Source organism: Neofelis nebulosa, chromosome 5 (assembly GCF_028018385.1).
Source record: "Neofelis nebulosa isolate mNeoNeb1 chromosome 5, mNeoNeb1.pri, whole genome shotgun sequence".
NCBI classification, from domain to species: domain Eukaryota; kingdom Metazoa; phylum Chordata; class Mammalia; order Carnivora; family Felidae; genus Neofelis; species Neofelis nebulosa.
The window spans coordinates 90,176,889-90,194,720 of record NC_080786.1 but is presented as its reverse complement, the minus strand read 5'-3'; the positions used below and the strand labels follow the sequence as shown (position 1 = coordinate 90,194,720).

Here is a 17,832-nt window from a genome sequence, read left to right as displayed (position 1 = left end):
CTACTTCCTAACACCCCATCTCCTAATGCCTCCATGCACAGACACACAGACCTCTTGCAACTGCACAGCTGGAGGGAAAAGGACTGGCAAGCTGTTCTGCTTAGTCACTACAAGGCACAATACCATTCCAGCAGCAACTCGGATTCACTCCAAACCCTGTTATACTATGGAAATTCAGTAAATCACCAACTGACGGGGAGTTCTGGAAGCAGTCTTCCCTTCTTTCTTTATTTGGTGCTCAAAGTCCAGCATGGTCCAGGGATCACAGACTAGCCTCCTCCTTTCCCTAAATGCTATCACTGTTGACTCTACTCATCAAAGTAAGTACTCATCAAAGTACTCATCAAAGTACGCTTACTTTGATCAAAGTACTCATCAAAGTAAGCTTACCTTCACCTAGCCCCTTCCTATATGCAAGGTGTGAATCCTCGGGAAGGTATGTGAATTCTCTTCCAACAAAAGTCTGTCTCCTCAGCACATACACCTACTTGGTGATTCAACAAAACTTCTGTGTCGTAAAAAGAGATTCTTCCCTGCAGAGCCTTGCTCAGTTGGCTTTTCTTCCCCCAACTGACTTCTCTAGAACCTAAGAAACAAGTGGGAATAGAAGTGTGCAAGGAAAAGAATGAAAGGAAACAATGACATATGACACTCCCCAAAAGATCTCTGACCAGTAATGACGGGGCTGCTGGATGGGAAGCAGGAATCATTGCAACCACAGCCTTCTTACTGACTCAGAGGTTATAATCAAACTCTAAACGTAAAGGTACAGCATCCAAACCACCCAATCTTCCCTCCAAACGAGGGCCTGGGAACCACATTCTCCACCACACTGTCATAGCACAGATCACATTTTGCTGTTAGGGACACAAAGCTGTAATTCTGGATGGCATTTTGACCAAGGACTCCAAGCAAATAAATGACAGATATGACCAACAGTGGGTTGGAGAAGTAGACAGTTCTACATCTTTAATTGTCCAATTAGTAAAATAAGGCCACAGTTCAATAATATGGACACATATGTACACATGTGTACTCAGAGGTCTTTCTGTGACATGAAGAACCCACATGTTGCACAACCCCATTTCTGTTACAGTCAGCCTATATAAAACTAGAATACTGCGGGGCGCCCGGGTGGCTGAGTCGATGGAGTGTCCGACTCTTGCTTTTGGCTCAGGCCATGATCCCAGGGTCGTGGGATTGAGCCCCGCCTTGGGCTCCTCGCTGAGCTTGGGCTGCTGTTTGGGATGCTCTGCCTCTCTTCCCCACGCTCTCTCTCTCTCTCTCAAGAATAAATAAATAAATTTTAAAAAAACATTTAAAAGACTTTTGAACAGATGTTGCGGGTGGACCAAGGTTCTTAAAGGACAAAAAAAATCAGAACTCATGTTTATTCTTCTTCAGTAAGTTTCTCTTGAGCTAACGTAAGTATTACAAATGTTTTCAGTGCTTGTAAGCTTACAGATGGTAGGGTCCGAGCCCGACACTACCATCCAGAGTACCTGAGCATAGAACGGGAGAGAGGTGGTGGTAGGGGGCTGTCCGGGCTCCGAGCTGCCCCACAGTGTGCCTGCCATTCACCTGAAAGCAATCTGGGCTTCTACCGATGCTCTCACTGTCCAGCGATGGCTGACCTCCCTGGCACTAGTGTTTTCATTAGGGTATCTTCACCAAAAACAAATACTCTAATAAATATGCTTCTTTTCTTTTTCTTTTTTTTTTTTTTACTCTAGAAATCAGTGTGTTTGTTTGTTTTTAATTTACCAACAGTTCATGTCCTGAGATGCCTTTAAGAGGCCTAGCAAGTGGGGGCACCTGGGTGGCTCAGTCGGCTGTGTTCAACCTCGGCTCAGGTCATGATCTCAAGCTTCATGAGTTTGAGCCCCATATTGGGCTCTCTGCTGACAGCAGAGAGCCCACTTTGGATCCTCTGTCCCCCTCTCTCTTTGCCCTTTCTCTGCTTGTGTGCTCATTCTCTCTCTCAAATATAAATAAAAACATTAAAAAAAGAAAAGAAAAGAGGCCCAGTAAACTTTCAGTTAAATAAACAACCATTAGGCTGAGACACTCTGTCAAAATGGGCACAGTTAGCAAGTTAGCAAATCTAGTCACTTAAGAATTTTAGCCTTGACAAAGATACTTCAGGGGGAGATAAACTAAAATATTCTAGCCTAAGGAAGTGTCTCCCTAACCCCAATGACTCAGTCCAAATACACTGAAATATTTACTCTCCCTCAGATCTTCCTGGACTTTGCAGGAATTTAGATTAATCACCCTTTAGTCTCCATCCTGGGTCGGGGTGGTGAGGGAGGGCTTTCATTGTCTGGTTAACTACTGGGGATTTTATTTCTAGGGAGGGTGCAGGAAAGGAGGAATATTTGTTGAGGGTCTCTTGAGAGCTAGTTTGTGGATTTCTTGCACATGCCAATGAGTACTGAGCACCCAGGCAAGTGGGGAGGCAGAGGGGTACCCTGGGGAGATCACTGACCTCCGTGTGCCTTTATCCATTCACTGAACACATGCTCACAGAGCAGGCCCCATTCTACACGCAGTAATGAGTAAGACACGGTCCCTGCCTGCAGAGAGCCAACAGTCTGGCAGGGAAGACAACGAAACAGCAATTAGAGTAAAATTCCACAGTAAGAATAAAATTGCGAGCTCCTTACCCATAGAGGCCCTGCTTGATGCGCCCCTGCGTCTCTTCCTGAACTCACTCTCTACCGCTGGCCACCCACTCACCATGCTCCAGCCACATGGTTTATCTCACTGTTCCTTGAACAGGCTGATCTTGTTCTGAATTTTAGGGCCTTTGCACTTACTGTACTGCCTGCTTTTGGAGCACTCTCTCCAGCTCACTGAAGTCTCTGTTCAAAAGTTACCTCTGCCTAGAGCCTTCCTTCACCACCCACCATCCAAAAGGACCCCTTGTACCTTTCTATGTCAGTATTGGATTAAACCAGGTGCTGGTTGTTGGGTGTCTCCCCATCAGAATGTACACACCATGAAGGCAGAGCTTATCAATCCTGCCCATGGCAGCCTCCCCAGAATGATGTCTGGCACAAAGCAGGGGTTCAGTACAGATTTACTGACAAATAAGCACAGTGATAAGGGTGCTTCAGCCAGTAAGATAACTCATTCTGGGGATACCAGGGAGGGCTTCCTAGAGGAAGTGACGTCTGTTGGGGGAGATAGACAGAGTTTGGAGAAAGGGGTTGCCGTGGAGAGGAGGCAGAGAAAGCCGGGTAAGCTGGCTGCAGAAATCATGTCAGAGTGCTGGGCCAGCGATTTCTGGATTACAAAACCTTGGCTAAAGAGGTGACAAAGAGCACATCCATGCCTGGCCTTCCTCAGCATCTGTGGGACTCTCCCACTCATCTTGCCTACGGCAGAGCCGCCCTGGAAACCACCTCTCCCTGGAAACCAGAGAGGGCACTCTGCTCAAGGGCGCCCTCTCGTGGCCAGAGTCCCTAGAATGGCTTGCTCCTCTGGTTCTCCTGTCTGGCCCAATGCCTCCCTTCTCTGATTCTGATTTTCTCCCTTCACTAGAAACCAACGAACAGGTATACAGACCGTCACACAATCACCTATCCACTGTCGCAAAGTTGGTCCTTTGGTAAAACTGGTTAGACTTGGCATTTTACCTTGTTTAAAAGTGGGGGTCAGGGGCGCCTGGGTGGCGCAGTCGGTTAAGCGTCCGACTTTAGCCAGGTCACGATCTCACGGTCTGTGAGTTCGAGCCCCGCGTCAGGCTCTGGGCTGATGGCTCAGAGCCTGGACCCTGTTTCCGATTCTGTGTCTCCCTCTCTCTCTGTCCCTCCCCCGTTCATGCTCTGTCTCTCTCTGTCCCAAAAATAAATAAACGTTGAAAAAAAAAAATTTTTTTTTAAAAATAAAATAAAATAAAAAAAAATAAATAAAAAAGTGGGGGTCAGCATACACTGAGCACGTCCTCTGTTCAGAAGACATTACATGCATTCATTAACTTAATCCTCACAGTACTGGGGACTGTGACTATCAGTGTCCCCACTGCACAGAAGAGGAAGATGAGGCCCGGAGAGTCGAATGGAACTCAGGTCACTGGGCAGCCTGCTGCACAGCCACGATGAGACTGTGGCCCCCAGCACGTTGAGGGTAGCAGAAAGGCCAGACCCTGGGCAGCTACGCGGAGGCTGGAACAGCACTCGGTAGAGTAGAGCCTGCAGCCGCCCCCAGCCCTGAGCCGAGCCGCCGTGGGGCAGGGCCCGGGGTGCCACGGCGGCAGGCAGGCTCAGCCCACCCCACTCCTGTGCAGATGGCCCAGCCCTGTGGCTCGAGCGTGTGGCTGCGTCTCTCAGCCTGCTTCACCATTTATGGTATCTCAGCCTCTGTTTGGCCTTCACAGGCCAGTAAATCCCCACACCGGGAGGGAGTTCTCACCCACGCAGGGCTGTCCTCAGAGCAAACCCAAAGGGCTCTGGCAGAGTTCTTGCTGAGGACCTGTTTCTGCTTTAAAACATGTTTGGATAGGCAATCACCCCAGCCTCACTCCTCCCACAGACCTGGGGACATGGAGGACAGCCCCAAAGACCCCTTGATCCTTTGTCTGGGGACCCCCACCTCCAGTAGGGCTATTAGCCCAGCTGGGTCTCTTTAATCCAATCTAAAGCCAGGCAAGTGGGGACAGGCACTGGATTAGCAGGGCCGCTGGCTGAAGCTAGCCAGGAGAGTCTCAGACAGTAGACTCATCACACGTCATTCTGGCCCTCTCGCCTGTTACTAGACTGTGGGGTAGGCCGTGTGGACCTCTAAGGAGAGTCCCCTGTCGGGAAGGTGAGGGCCGCTGCCAAGGAGAAGAGGCTCAGATCTCTTCTTGTTTCATTACTACAATTTCCCGAGGCCCCTCAAAGAGCCATGAAATGAGATCTGTGAGGATAAAGGGGATAGATAATGACAGCCAGAATTCTGGCTGACAAATTCCCAGGAGTCAGACTCAGGCTCCCACCTGGGTGTGAACAGCTTCCTGAAAGGAAGCAGAGGCCAGGTCCCGAGTGATGACTCCATGCCAGAGAACTTCAGAGATATTGGGGAGGCCAGGGCATGTGCCCTTTCTTGGCAGGACACCTCACAGAGCCAGCCTCACCATGAGTCCCTTAATCCCTAAGGGGTGACACTGCTGAGCCCACGGGGCCCAGACTCTCCCTTTGGGCCAGAGGATGCATGCTCTAGAAAAGGGCCAGGCATGGGAATGAGCACAGGCTTGGGGTCATGAGGATGTGGGTCTGAAAGGCCAGCTCCACTTGTTAGCCTGTGTGCGTAGGCAAGTTGCATTAACTTTTTGAGACCTCCAGACCCTTCTGTGTAAAAGAGGGAGAGCACTGCCCTCCCCAGGGCTGCTGAGGTCTAAAGAAGAAAGCATTTAAGGTAGTAACCAGCACATGATTTTCCTCTTGCTCTTTTCAATGAAACCATGTCCTGTGGCCTCCCAGAAGGTGGCTGTTCACGTTACAGGGAGACTCTCCCCATGAGGCCTGAACCCTGGGGGATGGAGAGAAGAGACATGGTCTCCTGCCAGTCTGCTGGGAAAACAGAGCACAGCGCACCCGGTTCAAGCACCCAGGCCCCAGTCACACCCAGGAGCTGGGGGCCCAGGCTGGGGTGAGGGTGGGGAGGCAGGCTTACCTGAACACCCTGGCCCTGGGAAGCATTCCCCAGGCACTGTCACCATGCCTGCTGACACCACAGCACAGTCAGCTGTGTCTTGAGTGCTGTGGCTCCCCTGAAACTTCCTGGGACTAAGGGCTTGGCGAGGATCAATGGATGACCATGATAATCAGATTACTGGACACCATGCTGGTGATGTATGAAAATGAGCCCAGGCTGGTGGGGAGGAGCAGGGGCAGAAGGAAAAGGGGAACAACCTGCAACCCTCTCAAAGCCTCAATACCAGCACTCTGTTACCCAGTAGCCCCCAGCACGGGAGGTGGCATTTGTGAGACACCTAAGTCCTAAGGGAGTATGTGAGTACTCCTCCTAAGTCATTTTTCAGTGTGCAAAGTCTTCACACTGGGAGCTTCTTCAGCCAAGGGAGCCCTTGCCTCCTTCCCTTGAATCTTCCCTTAGCCCAGGTCGGGTGAGGAGGTGGGGAATTGGCTTTTGAATATTCATCTGCCCTGGCACACCCCTGTCACTGTGAGGCCATTCTAGAGGCTATTTCCTCCACCTGCCTGCCTTCAGGTGCAGTGCTCTTTCTCCAAAGCAGATGTCTGCAGCAAAGGTGCTTCTAGAGAGGTGCCCAGAGGCTCCTACCATGGACAGTGACCCGGGCGCTGCAGGACACCTGCCCCAAGGTGTTCTTGGCCAGACAGGTGTAGATGCCATCGTCCTCCGGCAGGGCGTCCTGGATGTGGAGCTCAGCCACGCCGGCCTCACAGGAGGAGTGAGCGTACTGGATGGGCTGCTCTGTGGAGGCAAGCACAGGAGGGCTCAGGCCAAGGGGTTTCCAGTGGAGGGGATGTGAGCCCTGTCCTCTGCAGGGCTGCTGCTGTCATGTCACCACGCTTGCTCAGATCCACCGGGGGCCGATGACATGGCAGGCCCACTCCTAGCCAGCTGGACAGAGGCTTGCAGGTGCCATGGAGGGAGGTGCAGGAGCAAGGCTGGGGTGGGCAGGACTGTGGGGGGAGATTCTGGAGGCATTGAGAATGCAGAAGGGAAAGGGACATAGTTCTGTGCATTTTGTTTAAACAAACAGTCCTTACATCCACATCCTGGACTTCACAGAATTCTGAGCCTGGAAAGAATCTTACAGGGTCATCTGGCCCACAGCCCAGCTTCAGGCACAACAGGCCTCACCCAGACAACATGAGGCTCCTGGCTCCTTTTAGACATCTCCAGAAATAATGACTTCATTCCCACTGCAGATATTCATCAGAAGGCAGTTGTGTGACCTCCACCTGATGTTGCAGTTGGGTCCATTTCAGTACATTTTAGGGTCCATGGAAAAGATAAATATGGGAAACTACAAATGACTCTAGTCCCTTCTTCTCAGAGTCCCCGCTACAAGATGCCCTTTATTCCGGTCACATAAAGTCCTTCATGGAGATAGAGGCACATGCTATGAACGTCATTGGTTTCCTTAATGCTATATGTTCCTGGGACTTTATCATTCCAGGATGTCAGCTTTCATTTCCAGGGGGAAAAAAAAATCTCATTACTGAATATTCTGGCCTTAGAACAGGAATGTGTCCATTCACCATATAGGAAGCAACTGTCAATTTCTTCCCTTGTCAGGCCCCAGGGTCCTGGTTTGCATTTCATAAAATTGAGGATGGGCGGTAGGGGAGGGACAAAGTGCAGAAAGAAGTCCTCTCCCTGCAATGCAATGTTTTCTTATGCACATAGCAACACTTTGTGTCTCTGGGACAGTCTGCAGAGACTGCCAAGCAAGCATGCCACAGGGCAGGAGAGAAGAGATTCTGCCCTACCTACTGCACTTCATGAAGGGGGTCAGGATCCTGCTACTGAGATGACTGAACACTACTCTTTGCTTTTTGTGAAAATGACGCCCTAAAACCCATCTTCCTTGAGAATACCAGTACATTCCATGACTGCCATCAAAGGGCCTCTGCTGTCGAAATGTGCCAATAAAATGTTTGAGACCTCTTTTGTTACTGGGGGGTAACTCATTTTGGCCCTACAAGCGTGGGATGGAATGGTGGCCCCCAGAAAGGAGCTGTTGGCTCAGGGCACTCAGAATTATAGAATTGGGAGACCCAGAACTCTCGGACCCCAAGACTGGGAAGACCAGAGTCAGCAGCCAAGGGAACTTGAGCACGCTCTCCCTCTAGTGGTAATGGTGTGGAAATGCCAAGATTCACCAAGAATAAGAAGGTGGGTTTGCTTTTCCCAGTCCTGAGGGGTGCAGACCAGGGGTCAGCAAACTATTGCTCATAGGCCCAATCTGATCTTCAGCCTGCCTTTGTATGGTCTGCAAGCTAAGAATAGTTCTTACATATTTTAAATCGTTGAAAAAAAATCAAAGGTAAAATATTTTGTGATCGTGAAAATCATATGAAATTCACATTTCAGTGTCCACAAATAAAGTTTTATTGCAACACTGCCATACTTATTCATTTACAACTTGCCTCTGGCTGCTTTTATGCCACAGTAGCACAGTTGAGTAGTTGTGACAGAGGCTGTATGGCCAGCAAAGCTGAAAATATTTACTATCTGGCCCTTTATAGAAAATGTGTCTGGACCTCTGGTCTGGATTCTGAGCCAGATGGAAGTGAAACTCTCTTACTCAGATCCTTGACTAGTCTTTTATGCCCATGTTCTGTTCCAGCTGCAAGGAGGCTGCCTGTTTGTAGTCAGTCACAGGATCCGACAGAAGCTCTGTCCATAGTGAGGAGTGGAGGGAAGGGCGACCTCAATTTTCACTTATTTGTCCAAGAAGATGACACATAGAAAGACTACATGGAACCTTCTCTCACTCACTAGAGATAATTTCTACCACAGCCTAAGCAAACCATACCAACTAGAAAGGTTTATAAGTAACACGTCAATGGGATAAACAACTAGGGGCTATTTGGTGCATAGGTGACAGGTGCCGCTGTCCCTTGAGGGGCATATTCTATCAGCCCTGAAAACTGGCTGAGGTCCCAAACCTTTTGTTCCAGCCCATTTCCTCACCCATAAAGAAGCTGATGCCCAGAGACGTAAAGTGGGGTGTCCAAGGTCATCCGACCACTCGACAGTAGAGGAGAAGTGCCCTTTGTCTCCTGATGGGCAGGGGCCCCTTCACCCTCCTTGTGGATCCCCAAAGCAGACGCTGCTCAATGGCATCAATGTTATGAAGTGTTGTTAGTTCTAAAATTAGATTCCTCCCATAATTTTGGAATTGAAAGGCTTTTTTAAAAAGAGAAGAGTGATAATACAAGATAACCAATTTTTTTCCAAAAGACCTTACCAGGCAAAAACAAACAAACAAAAAGTTGGCATGTCTCTCTAGGACTATACCATTAAAAAAATTACTGGTCTATGAATCCCCAAACCAACTGCCACTAAATAAAAGGTGAGGTTCCATGAGTAACTTCTAGTGTGGTTCACTAATTTAATTTGTTCATTTATTGACTCAACAAATGTTTATTGAGGGTCTACTATGAGCCTGGCCACAAAAATGAACCAAATTGCCTGTGCACCCATGTACCAGGTACGTTAACTTTTTTGTATTACGGAACTAACTTAATTTTCACATCTGCCACTCTGGAAGGTAGTTGATGTTATTCCCATGTTTCCAGAGCTCAATGCTCAGATAGGAATAGTAACTTGTCCAGTGTCCCCAGCCGGACAATAGTAGGCTGTGATCTTCCTGCACCCTGTGACCTCTGTACCCAGCATTTCCTACTTATGCATAGATGGTTCTGAGTAATAAATGGGGGAAAGCCAAGTGAGAATGCAGGCAGGGCCAAAGGGCCCAGAGGGCTGGAGCAGGGGGAACTCACCATTGAGCAGCCAAGTGATTTGGGGGACCGGGATCCCCTGCACTGAGCACTGCAGCACAAAGTCCTGGCCCTCAATGACAGTGCAGTCCTTCAGGACACTGGAGAATGAGGGAGCCACCTCCATCATGGCCAGCTCTGCAAGGGCAAAGAACAGACAGGCCACCTCAGACCACCCTGGCCTGCTCTGGTGACAGACTGCAGTCACCCTGAGCCTCATAGGCAGATACCTCGCTGCCCCAAACACCCGGAGCTTCCTTAGGAGCCTGGCTGGACCTTAACCTATCTTCACACTTGGAGGCAGGCAGCACCACAGGTGTGGAGACCTGGACTGGGAGGCAGAGAAAGCGGCAGGGGCTATTTCACAGTCACAGAACAGCCCAGGTCTGGGAGTGCTCAGGACACGGGCCTGCACCCCTTCCCCCAAACCCCGCCCCGCACCTGGGACTCAGGCACCTCCTAGGTTGGCTTCCTTTTGCGTCCTGGAGCATCCACAAAACTTCTTCCCCACTTTCTCTTGCCCCTTCTCTCCTTTAACATATTCTATCAGACCTGCACAATCTTGGGAATATCTTTGTACTTGTAGAGACAACATGCCCACTGGTAAGGACATTTCAGTTTTAATTACTATTTTTTCCAATTCCAGGACAAAGACTCACGTGTGTTGTAGTTTTCCAACCTAAGCCGATGGTTCAGGACCACTGGGGGCCTGGGACTATGCATTACTAAGTTCCCTCATGATTCTGATGCATATTCAAGAACGACTGAGCTGAACTTTCCAGAAGCCCTCTACATTGGTGAATTGGGGAGCATTTTGTAGTTTGGGGATCTTTAACTAAGAGCAATAGGAATAGATAATCTCTTCTACAACTGGAACATGCTGCAGAAACGTCAAGGTGGCTGACAGCTGAGAAGAGGAAATGGGTTTGGTGATTAGATGAGGCCTCAGCAGTGGGGTGGCTCAGTCGGTTCAGCGTCTGTCTTTGGCTCAGGTCATGATCTCACAGCTTGTAAGCCCCGTGTCAGACTATCCACCATCAGTGCAGAGCCTGCTTTGGATCCTCTGTCTCCCTCTCTCTCTGCCCTTTCCTCTCTCTCTCTCTCTCTCTCTCTCTAAAATGAACATTAAAAAAAAGCCTTACCAGTGCTTTTCAAGAGAAGCTAGTCTAGGCAGTGGTGAGGGGTAAGCCATATTATACTGCAGGAGTTTAAGGGCAAACACGGGTACTTGAGGGCTTACTATGTGCCAAGTACTTTTCTAGATGTGACTGTGGCAGTGCCATGAGGTTGCTATCTTAAGCTCACTTTACAGACCAGGTTAAGTCCAATGGTGAAGACAGGCTTTTTGCCCAGCTACATCCGCCCTTCTACCCCCACACCAGAGCTCCCCTACGGGGAGAGAAGGCCGCAGGAGAGCAGCTACAGTCAGAATGATGGTGCATGTGATCTTCACTGCCACTGAGGGAAGGGATGAACAGACTACCTCGAGAGCTGTGGGAAGGCACTTCTATCCCTTTTCCCAGCCAACATCAAATTCCCTCCCAGGGAAATGCCGTAGACAGCCATTGAAAAAATACGGACTTCTTTGTCAGACCAACATGGGTAAGAAATATGCCACCTTTCACAAGGTGTGTGACCTCCAACAAGTCATTTAGCTTCATTACAGCTTAGTATTCTCATCTGGAACATGGGTGTGACTACAATGATCTCACGAGACTGTTGGGATAACTGAATGGAATAACAGAGATAAAGCATTTATTTATTTATTTATTTATTTATTTTACATTTATTTTTGAGAAACAGAGACAGAGCACAAGTGGGGGAGGGGCAGAGAGAGAAGGAGACACAGAAACTGAAGCAAGCTCCAGGCTCTGAGCTGTTAGTACAGAGCCTGACACGGGGCTCGAACCCACGAACCATGAGATCATGACCTGAGCTGAAGTCGGACGCTTAACTGACTGAGTCACCCAGGTACCCCAAATCAAAGTCATTTAAAACAAAAATTTTTTTAATGCTGATTTACTTATGAAAGAGAGAGAGAGAGAGAGAACGAGTGGGGGAGGGGCAGAAAGAGAGGGAGACACAGAATCCGAAGCAGGCTCCAGGCTCCAAGCTGTCAGCACAGAGCCCGACGCGGGGCTCGAACCCACAAACCACGAGATCATGACCTGAGCCGAAGTCGGACGCTCAACCGACTGAGCCACCCAGGCGCCCCCAGAGAGAAAGCATTTAGCACAAAGCTAGCACAAATGCTAGCACAAAGCCTGGCACGTTGAGCAGGCCTTTGCGGAGTGTGAGCTGTTGTTATCAAATGGAAGCTGTGCATCAATACTACAGCTGCAGCAAGTTTGGGGTGAAAGTGGAGAAATCAAGGAGGAGCTTCAGGGGCCGTCGAGCAGAAGGGAGACTTTCTTTCCTTTTTCAGCATAGGGAAGACCAGAGCACGCTTCTAGGGAGAAGTGAGAAAGACTCTGGATAAAGAGAGGGAGACAGATTGAAGAAATGATGGGAGAGTAAATCATCATTAAATAAGATCTTTGTAGAGAGAGGAAGGGATGGAGAGGGAAGTCCAGGTAAGAGAGACAGACAGCTCTTCTGCAGCAACGGGACAAAAGGGAGAAAGAGGGTATTGCAAGAGAAGGTGAAAAGACATGTGTCAGATGACCTGCATGCTGGTGAAGTCATCAGGAACGGTTTTAGACCAGCCAGTGTCTCCAGGAGGAGGGGGAGTCGAGAAGTACTTTTGCAATGACAGCATAAGGGCTTCTAAAATCCACTCCTCCATACAAGTGACAAGGACACTGGCAAACACAGTCAAATTCAACTTTTTCTGAACTCTGGGCATTAACCAAAGACTTACAACATTCTGAGCAGCATTCATTCAAAAACAAACAGCTGACTGTTGGTGAGAAGAGCCAGCTTTGTGGCAGGCTTAATTCCCATCCCGTTTGCCCCGGGGTCTGTGGTAGCTCTGAAGACCACATTCTCTTTCATCCCCACCTGACTGTAAGGAGAGTCTTGATGCACAGCTTCCATTTAATAATAATGCTAGTTAACACTCCAACAATGTTGGTTGGCAAAATGATGCTTTTTAACTTTCGGTGGACATGATGCCATGTGTCCATCCCATGCATAGAGCCTGGGATGATGAGGCTCAGGCTCTTGCACTTGTGAACTCTATAGGAACTCCCACCTCCAAATGGAACGGATACTATTTCTTATGAAGAAATTCATGAACATAGGAAAAATCCCAATTGAGAAGTAAATCAACTGTATTCATGTAGTGAGAAGTAAGATTACCCCCACCTCTTCCTAAGAATCCCCAGTTTCCCTTCCTTGAGACAAGTCGTGGACCCTTCCAGAAATGTTTTATGCACACGTAAGCATCTGTGTGCACATATCTAAATAGATTCTTTTCCTTTTGTGCAAATAGCATATGATACACACAGCTCTGCACTTGGCTCTTCTCCCTTACTGGTATATCTTGGACATGCTTCACCATCAGAGCCCACAGATCCGCCATATTTGTTTTACTGGCTGCATGGAATCCTACTGTATGGATGAAGCACTAAGTTCTTTTCTTTTCCTTTCTTTTTCTGGAAACATTTATTATGGCAAATTTCAAACATACACTCTAGTAAAGAGGGCAGTACAGTGGATTATCATATACCTGTTTCTCAAATTTAATAATTATCAACTCATGGCCAATCTCATATCATTTTTATGCCCACCAGCTCCCACTACACATGGATTATTTCTGAAGAAAATATCAGAAATCATATTATTTCACCAGTAAATAACTCAATTCATATTTCTAAACTGCACAGACTTAAAAAAAACCCCACAAGACCATCGTATCTTAAAAATAGCACTAATTCCTTTATATCAAATATCTTATGGATGCTCAAATTTTCCTTGTGTTGTCATTTAAAAAAACATTTTTAAAGGTGTCTCAATCAGGATCCACAGAAAGTCCATGGATTACAACTGTTGATATCTCATGTATCTTTTCATCAAAGTTTCCAATTGGAAATTTTCCTTCCTCCTCTTTTTCTTGCAATTTATTTGTTAAAAAAAATAGGCAAAGGGTATTTGTCCCATAGAACTTCCAACAGCCTGAAATTTGCTGACTCTATCCCTGTGGTTTAATATGTTCCTCAATGGGCTGAGGGTCCCTAAGTAGCATTCAAAATAAGGAGGAAATTTTATAGAGATAGATGGGTATAAGGATATTTATCACAGTTTTGTTACGACAGTGAAAAAATGGAAACAACATAAATATTCAATGATAAGAGCAAGCCTAAATCAGATACGCTATTCTATGAAATATCATATGACTGTTCAAGTCATGTTTTTGAGGTGTGCCCGGATGGCTCAGTCGGTTAAGTGTCTGACTCTTGGTTTCGGCCCAGGTCACAATCTCATGGTTCGTGAGTTTGAGCTCCACGTTTGGGATTCTGTGTCTCCCTCTCTCTCTGCCCCTCCCTCTCTCTTTCTTAAAAATAAGTATGCAAACACTTTTTTAAAATCATGTTTTTGAAGAATATTAAGGTAATATAGAAAGAAATCGTATAGAAAGATGCTTATGTAACATGAACAAATTAGAATAGAAAGCAGTATACAAACAGCACAATGCCGATTTTGTTTTAAAGACATTAAAATACCTTTTAATGTTTCTGAGTCATAAGACCATCTTGTGTTTAAATCCCCCACCGTGAACATGCATAACTTTTATAAACAGATATTTCAGTAAACATAAAAGATGCGGGATCCCACATCGTCTCCTATGACTCTAAATGTGTATATTTAGTGAACATTTGGTTCTCTGTGGTTACAAGAATGAGTCATGGCACTCCTTGGACAGCTGAGGAACCCAGAAAAGGGAGCTCTGGGCAGGGCTGGGCATGGGTTGTGGGCATGCTTATTCTGAGGGGACTGTGGCGTGAACTCCTGATCAGGAGTCACGGTCCTGGAGCAATGACTTTGGCCTTGGCATGTGGGTGGGGACGGTGCTTCTGTGGGGTTGTACACCCTGCGTGGGGGTGGTAGGGGGCGACACTCCTGTGGTGTAGGAAGCACCCCATGGATGGCCCCACCCCGGAAAACCCAGGGTGACTGGAGGAGTGTACTCACGTTTCACCAAGAGAGTCCAGCCACAGGACACCTGGCCTTGGACATTGGAGGCCATGCAGCTGTAGTTCCCACTGTCCCTGGCCCGCGCTCTGAGCAGGCAGAGGTGATGGCATCCGCCTTCTTCATAAACCTCAACGATGCCTTCTCGTCTTCTCACGGGGGCACCTTCCAGGAACCAGGTCACTTCAGGCTTCGGGGTCCCTGAAACTACAGGGCCAGGCAAAGGGCATGAGGCTCCCAGAAAGCGTACTGTGCCAGTGGGGCGGGCGGCAGGCTGGGCCCATGGGAGGAGCTAGGGCTGGTGTGAGCTGCCCTCCCACTGAAGAGGCTCTTACCCCTCACCCTGCACTGTACAGGAGTAAACATCTCAAGATGGAGGCAGGGTCCTTGGGGAGGACAGACATAGGAAGACGAGCCAGGTCTCCAGATCAGCCAAAGCCAGCAGAAGGGAGAAAAGAGGAGCCCCTGTGGCTTGTTTTTTGATGGTGATATTGATGATGGGTTTTCCCCTCTAGAGTGGTAAGAATTAGGGCACAGGGCCGAGGCCCTATCCAACAATGAACGTCGGGCCACTGCTGGGTGTTTCTCCAGAACAAGGCACATTACTAGACTGAGTCCTTCCTGAGGGAAGACCCCTGTGAGGTGGTTTCTGGGCCAGGTGGGAGGGAGTAGCCACCCAGGGGCTACATTGGTGAGGTGGGGTGGGGCGGTGACCCTCTTCGGCTCTACTCACCCTCACATCTGAACTTGACTATTTGATCTTCACTGACTTCCTGGCTTTGGGGCTTGCTTTCAAATTTGGGGAATGTGTAATCCCTCCGGCTCTCCATGGGGATTTTCCTGGTAGCAACCTTGCTCACAACCTCCTGGCTTCCCAGGCCAGAATGCCTGGTGGGGAGGGTGGCCGGAGGAGGGGCAGCTGGCCTCTCCCCATCTTCTCCAGAAGGAGAGAGGGCGCCCGAGGCCAGTGCTCTTGGTTCCGGCTGGACTTTTGCGGCCTGCAGGGTGATGGTGCTGGAAGTCTTCTGCAGGATGGGGCTGCTCAGGGCTTTCCTAGGTCGGTCCCCAGATGGCTCCAGCTTGGACTCCCGAAGGGGCTGAGGATGGCTACCTGTAGCCCAGGTCAGGGAGCCACCTCTCTGGGTGCCGGAGCAGTTTTTTCTTTCAGCTGCAGGCTCCAGGCTGCCCAGTTTCGGCCCCTGCGTCGCTCCATTGGTCACTTCCTTCCTGATATCTGATTTGGCTGCCTTTGTTCCTCTCACAAATGACCTGTGTGGTGGTGGTTTGGCAGGGGGAGGGGCGGGCAACGGGGAGGGAGGAGGAGAAATAGAATGATCATCTGGTTACTCACAAACACTACTCTTCACGGCACAGACTCCAGGGATCATGAAAGCCTACCAATTAAGACAGAGTACAGGCAAAGGTCTCTCTCTGCAGCTTTCTCAGCTTCCCAACCCAGAAGGCAAGCAGTCATTCCTGACACTTCCCTGCCCCTCATCCCAATCCAGAATGTCCTGTCTGCACTTACCCAATCAGCCTTTTTTCTCCCCCTCCACCCAAGTGCCACCCTAGTTCCCACCACACAACTGGCTCCCCCTTGTCCCCGCTGGCCCCCTCTGATCCATTTGGTTCTCTGCATCCATTTTGGATTCTGCATGAGAAGCACAGCTGATCTTTGGTGCACTGAGAATAAAAGTGAGCTTCTCAAGATGGCCCATGTGAGCCGGCTCCTGCTGCCTCCTGGACCTCACAAGACTATCTTCGACGCCTACCACGCTACAGCCACACACGTGCTCTTGCAGCTCCCCTCAGTGCCACCCCTCTCCTGAGAATACTCTCTCCCTGAGCTTTTCCTCTTCTGGTTAATACCACCCTTCAAGGGCCTGAGCTCAATGTCAAGTGTTCAGGATGGGCTTCTCTGAACCTCTAATCTAAATTAGCGCTGCCCATTACCCTTCCTCAGATGCATGGCAGCTGGTAACTATGGCAGCTCCGCTGAAAGCCCCTTCTCTCCACCAGATGTCTGCCCACCCTGCAGACCCAGCGTCTAGCCCCAGGCCTCACGCATGGGCAAGGAAGCTCCTGGTGAAGACGTGCTACATGGGCGAGTAGATTCTGCCTGGCACAGCGCCCTTCCTAATGACTACTAACTGGTAAAGGCATTGGCCAGACTCTGGGAAAGATGACAGCATTGCGTCTTCAAGAGTCTCACCACGATGGCAAGCCTACTACAGAACCTGTATGGCCTACTGCAACAGGAGAATGAGACCAAACACAACCATGTCCCCCAACAGTCAGTTCTCCCTCCTATATGACGACTCGGAAATTCGAGGCATTTCTCCATTACAACCTCTTTTCTTGCAGGGCATCCCAAGACGGAAATGACTACAAGCCTAGACATACCTATTGGCATTGTCCAAACCTGGAAAAAGGGAGAGGGGTAGACTGTTAGTGGAATATTACAGGTACCGAGAGGAGAAAGTGATAAGACAACACTGTTTTTCATTTCTTTTTTTTTTTTTTTTAATTTTTTTTTTTCAACGTTTTTTATTTATTTTTGGGACAGAGAGAGACTGAGCATGAACGGGGGAGGGGCAGAGAGAGAGGGAGACACAGAATCGGAAACAGGCTCCAGGCTCCGAGCCATCAGCCCAGAGCCTGACGCGGGGCTCGAACCCACAGACCGCGAGATCGTGACCTGGCTGAAGTCGGACGCTTAACCGACTGCGCCACCCAGGCGCCCCACTGTTTTTCATTTCTTATGGAGTGTTCACGTCCCCAGCTCCCACTCTGCCCCTCACCTCCACTCCTACCTCCCTCACTCCCTCAGCTTCCTGGTCCTGAACTACTCAGGTGGATCTGATGAGCTCCTCTGAGCCCTCCCCTGAGACAATGTCAACATTTCCAGGGCTTCCCTGGGCCATCTACGGTGGCCTCAGTGGCCATACTCTGCGCCACGGGACCTGTCCTGTTCACTAGCCACAGAAGGAAACCAATTATGGGACAAACAAAAATAAACATCTGAAAAGTTCAAACCCAAACAGTTTAACTTACATATGGCCCTAGAAAACAAACCTCCCAAAGTGACCAGTTTTCACAAATACTTGCTTTAAAAATATACAGGGATGGGGCACCTGCGTGGCTCAGTCAGTTAAGCATCCAACAGCTCAGGTCATGATCTTGTGGTCTGTGAGTTTGAGCTCTGCGTCCAGCTCTGTGC

The 17,832-nt window shown here is 49.0% G+C and overlaps 1 protein-coding gene across 5 annotated transcripts in view; it reads right to left on the bottom strand.

The window, feature by feature from the left end:
- The window catches only part of MYLK (myosin light chain kinase), a 282,724-nt gene that overhangs the window by 104,775 nt on the left and 160,117 nt on the right, over positions 1 to 17,832 (bottom strand). For all 5 annotated transcript variants that reach the window (XM_058731151.1, XM_058731150.1, XM_058731153.1 and 2 more), the window contains 5 exons: positions 17,016 to 17,034; positions 15,346 to 15,881; positions 14,613 to 14,819; positions 9,483 to 9,617; positions 6,286 to 6,438 (listed from right to left, as the gene is read on the bottom strand). In XM_058731151.1, the coding sequence (XP_058587134.1) occupies positions 6,286 to 6,438; positions 9,483 to 9,617; positions 14,613 to 14,819; positions 15,346 to 15,881; positions 17,016 to 17,034 (1,050 nt within the window). The remainder of the gene's footprint in view (positions 1 to 6,285; positions 6,439 to 9,482; positions 9,618 to 14,612; positions 14,820 to 15,345; positions 15,882 to 17,015; positions 17,035 to 17,832) is intronic.